Source organism: Andrographis paniculata, unplaced genomic scaffold (genome assembly GCF_009805555.1).
Source record: "Andrographis paniculata isolate CXL003 unplaced genomic scaffold, ASM980555v1 Contig49END, whole genome shotgun sequence".
In the NCBI taxonomy this organism is placed as follows: domain Eukaryota; kingdom Viridiplantae; phylum Streptophyta; class Magnoliopsida; order Lamiales; family Acanthaceae; genus Andrographis; species Andrographis paniculata.
This window is the reverse complement of record NW_026137583.1, coordinates 3,044,312-3,052,838: the sequence shown is the minus strand read 5'-3', so window position 1 is coordinate 3,052,838 and position 8,527 is coordinate 3,044,312. Positions and strand designations below refer to the sequence as shown.

General features: G+C 25.2%; 1 protein-coding gene across 1 annotated transcript; it reads left to right on the top strand.

Moving 5' to 3' along the window:
• Positions 1 to 2,809: 2,809 nt before the first annotated feature.
• Positions 2,810 to 5,825, top strand: LOC127253034 (uncharacterized). The gene is made up of 2 exons (XM_051277446.1): positions 2,810 to 3,037; positions 5,357 to 5,825. The coding sequence occupies exons 1-2, from the start codon at positions 2,912 to 2,914 to the stop codon at positions 5,660 to 5,662; spliced, it is 432 nt and encodes a 143-aa protein (XP_051133403.1). The 5' UTR covers positions 2,810 to 2,911; the 3' UTR covers positions 5,663 to 5,825.
• Positions 5,826 to 8,527: the final 2,702 nt, after the last annotated feature.

The window sequence follows — 8,527 nt, the reverse complement described above, 5'->3', positions numbered from 1 at the left end:
TGTGCATTGGACTATAGGTAGCCGGAATTATTGATAAAAATTGAAGTTGCAGTTGTAGCCTATCTCTAACTATTTCAAAAATATATTTTATATATTTTTTTCTGGTGATTTTTCAGATCAAATACTTAAAAAATACGATAATTAATTATTTTTTTATATTATCGATATTTTTTCATATTTAATATAAAAATACTTTAAACTAAAAAAATATATAATACAATGGTCAAATAAAGTTAAATTATTAATTTATTTAAAATATTATTAGTAATATAATTAAATATAAATAAAATTAATTATTATAAATAAATATATGTATTTATAGTAGTATGTTTAAATAAAATATTATATTTTATAAAACTAATAAAATATAATTTAAATATAAATATATATACATTTAATATTAAAAAAAGAAAAAAAATATATGATTTTTTTTTTTGGATGGAATGGTATAATGATAAAATATGAAATATGGGATTTTAAAGTAACGAAGGTACAGTGTTATAAAAAAAAAAAAAAAAATTACTATATTTACAGAATTTTAAAATCTCGTATATTTTAAATTTCATCATCTTTTGCAACCAAACATTGATTAATTAGAATTTTAAAATCCAAATGTTATAGAATCCCACCAAATTTATGAACCAGACAACCTTAAATAATGAAAACATCGAACAAAATTATAAAAAGTACTGCAATTGTTGTGTTTATAGACTGATGTGTGCTTTTTTTAGACGCATCTCTGCTATCAATTTTCTTTCACAGACACAGAATTAATTACTCTATTAAAAGTGTATAGTAAAATTACGAAATTAACTTTATTTACTATTGACTATTAGATATTAAATTTTAAAAAATCTAATGGTATTGATGTTTTAGATATGAGCACCTGATCGAGTAGTATTTTTTATATTCCCTCCGTCCCATAACTAAATATTCATTTGCTTTTTGCACGTAGTTTTAGAAATATTAGTATTATATTTGGATGATGTATGAATAAAGTAAAAATGACTAAAATAACCTTATTAGTACGTGTGATATAAAGGTAATAACATTTGTGTAATATATTGTAAGTTGTAAAGGTATTTGTAATGTTAAGTAGATAGTACAGTTACTAAAAAAGAAATACATACTTGACTAAATAAAAAAATAAATACTTTGTTACGGAAGGGAGGGAGTATTATCAATATAATTCTACATTTTTAATACAAAAAATACACCAATCCAAAAATATAAAATCAACAGGTCCAATTAACATATCAAACTAAAATATTAAACAAACAAGTAAAAAAATTTCACTATTATTTCCACATCTAATTATTGAAATACTATATATATATATTAATAATATTAACTGCCATATATTTACAAAATGTAACCATATTATTCTAGTTTCTATAAATACTGGTAATAAAAATCTTTAAACTTTTTTCAAATGTTCTATATTTATGACCATGCCACAATAATTTCCTAAAATTTTGGTAATTAAATTATTTATTTGGACAATTTTCACCATTACTTTTATTTTCTCTAAAATTTATTTTAATATTTGGAATTATTACAAGTATTTAAAATTTTAATGCCACTTTAATTTTTTAAAAATAAATCAATAAATAATTTGGAATATTCCTGTTCATTTCACCAAAGTTTAGAGGTAAAGCTAGTTATATATTGTTGACAAAATTTATCAAAACAAATTTGCCATTTTATAATTTTAAACAAAATTAAAATACTATTAAAATATATTATTTTCTCTTACAAAAATATCATATTAAAATACTATTTAAACAAAAATTCAAATCACACTTTATTTTAAATCAATTACAAACACAACCAAACAAATATGATCTACTATTTTTGTTTTAATTTTTGTTAAAAAAGAAAATAGTATTTGGATTATAATTGAAAACAATGTATTCATCCAAACAAATAGTAAAAAAATATCTAATAAAAAATCAAATAAAACTCTAAATAAACAAAATATTAGCTCTGTTTAGTTGCAATTTGACATTAATTTAAAATTAATGATTTAAATTTTTGTTTCAACAGTATTTTAATATAATATTTTTATAAAAAATAATATATTTTTATTTAGAATTAAAAAATAAATAATATTAATTTCAATTTAATATAATAATTAAAATAGACTTTAAAATGGAGATAATATGATAAGGTCTTTAGTGGTCAAAGTGAATATATTCTTATTTGGACTTTTAAATAAATATTGTTTTATGCCTTTAGATACTAAACTTAGCTTTTGAATTTGTGTTTCTTAAAAAAATATTCTTTCCGTTTCGGTGCAAAGTTGTCGTTTACTTTTTACACGTAGATTTTAAAATATTAATATCATAATGGGTTGTAGTGAAAAAGACGAAAATATCTCTATTAGTATTGTATAATGTAAAAGAAATGAAATATAGTGTAAGTTGAAAGGATATTTATTATATTAGGTACTTAGTACAACCACTAAATTAGAAAATGATAACCTTGTTTTGAGACGAACGAAAATAGAAAATAGTAATCTTTAAATGGAACGGGAGAATATAATTTATTTTTTTTTCATAAAATATTTTATTGTTTATTATTATTATATCAAACTCAAATCAAAATTTTGACAAATTCATAAAAGAAATATGCCCTTAATAAATCAATAATTTAAAGGCGAATGAAAAATAAAAAATTATAAAATTCTATTCTGATAATTAAATTATAAAATTCTATTTTGATAATTAAATTATATTTACAAAGCATAATATTATTAAGTAAATAATAATACTGTTGAAAGGGAAAGTGAGGAATATATAAAACGTGAGGGAGAGACAGAGACACAGACACAGACAGAACAAACCCTTCAACGTGAGTCTCGGCGCAGACGACGGTCAAAACGAATCGCCGATCAAGCCCGGGAGGGGATATGGCTGAGCCGCCGACGGAAGGGGGAGGAGTCTCCCTCGACGATCTCAAGGAGAGGATGGCCAATTTTGCAAAGGAAAGGGACTGGGATAAATTTCATACGCCGCGAAATGTGCTTCTCGCCATGGTATGTTTTTCTTCCGCCCTGTCTTTTCACCGTCGCTGTTAATAATTATAAATTTCTTCCTGTGTTCTACTTTTTACCTTTGGTTGTTCGATCGGTTTCTGAGTTGGTGTGGATTAATTTGGAGTTGTTCTTCATTTAATTTTAGGTTAAGTGTGATTTGTGAAATTACTTGTTGGTGTTCTTCTTTGTTGACGAAAATTAGGAGATGAACAGATCAAAATTAGTTTGAAAGTGCAATTCTGCAGGGAAATCATGTTTATTATTAGTCTCTGTCATAGCATTCATTCGAATCTTTTCTTTCTCACTCAAACTAAAAAGTGATAGCGACTGAGTACTGTATGTAGTGTCCATTCCAAGTCCATTAAAATTCTGAGACAGGGTCTAACTACTTGTATTTCTTTCAAGTTTGGATTGAATTAAATTTTTCATGTTTTTTACTAAAAAGATATTTGATGTAATATTTAATAAGAATTAAAATGTACATTTAGAAAAATAAAAAAATAAAAAAATTCAAAGTCCAAATAGAAAAAATTATGTAGAAACAAACCATGTTCCGGATAGAAAGAAGGTTTTGTGATTTTGGAATTTTGGAAAAAAATTAAAAGTAATACTCCCTCCGTCCCAAAAGAGTTGTTTTGTTTTTCCATTTTCGTTACATTCTACTTTATACCCACTTTCAATTAAATACTATTATTTTTTAATTTCCGTACCAACTTCCAACAAGAAGACTCTTCTTGGAAGGAGAGAATAAAATATTAGGCTCCTTTTAGATAATAGAGTTTCGGAGTTACTAAAATTTGATAACGGTAAAAAGTTTATTTGGTAAGATATTTTGTCAGAGAAAAGTATTTGATTGATATTTTTAAAAAGTAAATAGTATTAAAATTTTAAAATATATTAACAAAGTCTTACTATTTGATGTGATATTTTGTGAAATAAAAAAATATACTTCCTTTGTCTTTTAAAACAATGTTCGATAGTTTTGTACATAAAAATTAAGAAAGCTAATATTTTAGTATTATTTATATACTTTTTGTAAGGGTAGAACTGTAGTGTTTGTTTACTTTTTGTAAGGTTAGAATTGTAGTTTTACAAGTATTAATGTAAAATTTGAATTAAAGTATAATATACCTAAGAAATATGTAGGATTCATTAGTGATATGTTTAAATTGATGTAAAAATAGTGGGTATAGATTTAAAAAAAAAAAAAAAAAAATTGTACTTTTTTAATAAATATACCATGAACACATGTTTGGTGCTAAAATAATAAAATGGACATATTTTTATAAAATTGACAAAGACTTTCATATGATAACTTTTAAAAAAGTTATTAGAAATAAATAATGCTAAAAGTTCTAAAGTGCATGTGTAAACATAGGGTATGTTCATTTAGAGTGTGTTTGTTTGAGGATTGTATTTTGAGATGGGATTTGAATAGTAAAAATTTTGAATTTGAATAGTTGTACGATGTGACATAAATAAATAGGTGTTTGATGTGATGTTTTGAATGTAAAATTAATTTTTAGTATAATATAAAAAATGAAAAATAAGTGTTTGATTTGATATTTTTTTAGAGAAAAAATGATATGAATAGTGTATTTTTGGGAGAATCCCTCAAACAAACTATTTTCCATAAATATTATTTAAAAAATACAATAAACACATTAACACAATATACTATATTATATATATATATATATTTTATCCACTCATAAAAAAAGTCAATAATTCAACATAAAATATTAATTTTTATATTACCGATACAATTTTTCATACTTAACATAAAACCATCTTTTAAAAGATACATAGTGAACAAACTCATAGTTTAACTCGTACTATGGATTTATTTTGTACCAGTTTCGGACCGCTACATTGCATTCTTTAATTTTATTTTTTTTTAATTGAAAATTAAAGAAGAATTAATTATATAGTATATGTGTACCCCTAATATTCTGTCAACAAGTTTGCCTATAGTATACCTAATTAAACCCTTGTAGATTAAATGTGTGACACATTTAGGGTTAGGTCCCGAGTTCCATCCTGGATGGTGCATGTGTGTTTGAATTGGAGGAAATCTCCCGCGGATATGTGTGTATTTTATATTTTGATATTCTAAAAATAAAAAAAAAAATAAATCATTATCATCAAAGATCAAACCTACTATAGTATGCAGCTAGAGCCAACTTTATAGTAGTTTGGTTGTAATTTGAAATTATCCCGTATAATTTTTATTAAAAACAAATAATTTTTTCTTATAAAATATCATATCAAATTGAAATAAAATAAAGATTAATGGTGAATTTGGTTGCGCGCACACAGGTGGGAGAAGTTGGAGAATTGTGCGACATATTTCAGTGGAAAGGCGAGGTCCCGAAAGGGCTGCCGGGTTGGGAAGAAGAGGAGAAAGTGCACTTGGGCGAGGAGCTCTCGGATGTCCTGCTTTATCTTGTAAGGCTGTCGGATGTATGCGGCGTGGATCTCAACCGAGCTGCTCTGCGCAAGCTGGAGTGCAATGCAGCCAAGTACCCGGTCCATCTCTGCAAGGGCTCGTCGGAAAAGTATCGCGAGATCCATAACGGTAACAGATCTAAGCTCAGCAATGAAGATAGTGGTAGCAATGGTTGATTCATTATGGATGAAGAATGATCATATCAGGTAATAATAAAAATTTGTTGTTTACTTTCACTCTGTTGGTTTGCTGTTTTGTGACTTGTGATATTTAAGAATGGAATAATAATAATAATAATAATAATAATAATAATATTTTTTTGAATGAAATTATGATATATTTGGAGTGTGATTTTGGAATTAGTTTGGAGATTGTCTGAAATGAGAAGAATGAAATATTGCTTGAAATATTGCTTGAATGAGTTTCTGATGTTTCTACAATTCTTTTTCGATGATTTCCGATATATATATATATATTATATTTTCACAAAAATCAATATTTAATATAAAATATTATTTTTTATATTACCGAGCCATTTTCCTGCACCTCACATCAAAATAGAATTTCAAAACAAAACGGTAAACAAACAAACTTTACATTTTAAGTTTTTTAATTTATAATTTTTTAATTTTAATTAGACTAAATTATTTGAATATTAATCTATAATTATTTATATTATAAGATAATTATTTTTATTAATATATTTTTTATTATTTAATAATTATACTTATCATAAATAAATTTTCGTGTCTATAGTAACCTGATAATCCGAACAGTAATAGGGAAAATAAAAAAAATAATAATAAATTAATTATTATTTGTTAAAATAATAATAAAAAAAACATAAACACACAATTGTGAATTGATATAAGTTTAACCCATGAAAAAAAAAAAAAAAATGGCTTAAGAGTTCTTTCACTCGATTAAAAATAATTTCAAATAAGATTTTCAACATATATAATATTTATGACCCAATTGGATATTGGCTGAAGGCCCCGAGGATGAGAACCCGATGAAAGAGGAGGATCGAAAGATGGAAGTTTAGTTGGAATAATTACTCCTTAAATTTTAAGAAGTGGGTTTGTTTATGATTTTTAGGGATATAAATAGGGTAAAAATATACATTGTACTCACTTGCATGAATGATCTAAACAAGACTGTATTCTTTTCTTTTCTTTTCTTTGTAGTTTATCTTGAGTTTAATACTCCCTCCGTCCCAAACAAGGTGCAACATTTACTTTTGGCACGAGTTTTTAGGTGGGTAGTACTAAGTAGAATAATTTAGAAATTAGGTGATGTGATGGAGAAAGAAATATATATTTTATTTTTTTATTTGGATGATGTGAGAGGATAAAGTGGGGGCAGAGATTAAATATAATTAATTATTTCTTATTTTGGAAATATTACCGGGTGCTTGAAACATACAAAAAGGAAATGTTGCAGAGTATTTGAGACGAAGGGAGTAATTTTTATTCAGTTATGTCTTAATTTATTTTTGCCTCTTTTCAATTACAATTTTATGTTTATGTAAGCATTATTTATGTCTCTCATAGATATTATTTAAAACTCATCAAATTAGCGGTTAAGGCTTAAAACCATGCAAAGGTTCGATCAATATAGCCGTCCCAACTACAAGATTTAATCCTGAGTACCTTTCAAAAGGCTCAACCCTTATATCTACTCAAATACAAATAAACCACCCTACAAATGAAAATGAACCACATACAAAACCTTCAAGACACACAGGGATAGCTTGGTGGTATAGATGTTGGACATAAGCTCAGATTAAATATCTAGATCCAACGTTTTAGATTTAATTTCACTAGTTTATGGATTCGGCCTAAACTGTGGGTAGCAAATGTATGTGGGCCAACACATAATATTGTGATTTTAGATTAAACTCTCAATTATAAAATATTATTGGCCCAAATAATAATAATAATAATATGATAGTGATTAATAAAAAATAACAATGATAATTTTTTTTTTACAAAATATCATATAAAAAAATATTTAAATCAAAATTCACATTCACAATTATCTAATAAAGGCATTGAAAATAGTAATAATCTGCATGCTAGACCTTTCTTAGAGATGGATTTGACAAGTAGTTGTGACTTCATTTTTAGAAACGTAAATTGAAAGGTTAATCTTTTTTTTTAATTTTTTCTATTGAAAGAAAAAAAATATATATTTTAAGACATTTCATTTCATTCATTTGTATAACTGTGTTACCAATCAAAATCAATTTTGAAATATATGATATTATATACATACTTTAATTTAATAAAAAAAATCACATAATAAATATCTCTCCGTCCAGTTAGAAAGTATAGAAATATTTTGGGACGTAACATCTCATTTTTTTTTTCCACAAATGCCCTTACTTTACATCACATCGTGACTTTTACACCAAAAGGAAAGGCAAAAATATCATCACATTATAATTAAAATATTATTATTTCTTAAACACCGCGCCAAAGGTAAATGTATATTTTGTATGGAGGGAGGGAGTATAATACAAGATATTTTGTATATTTATAATAAAATGCAAATGAATATTATACTACAATTTACTCTTATTATTATATATGTGTGCATTAATTAACCTAAGTTAATACTCCCTCCGTCCACTTACGAAGTTTACATTTACTTTTGACGCGGTATTTAAAAAATAATAGTATTTTAATTATAGTGAGTAGTTAAAAGTAGTCTAATATCATTTTTGCTCTTTTTTTTTTGTGTAAAAGTAATGATGTAATGTAAAATAAAAGTATATGTGAAAAAAAAAATAGGGTATTTAATGAAATGTTAATTTTGTAATTGGACAATGTGGACCGAGGGCGTATAAAATATCCATAAATTATACATTTATATAGGTTAGCAAGAGTGTAGGATGAAAACGAAAAACACACAATATGATAACTCTGTTCGATTACTATCAAATATGTGAAATGTACATCAATCAATATCACCCTAACCAACTAATCTATATAAGAGGTCTCGGGCTAAGAGTATAAAATTATTATTATTGTTCTATA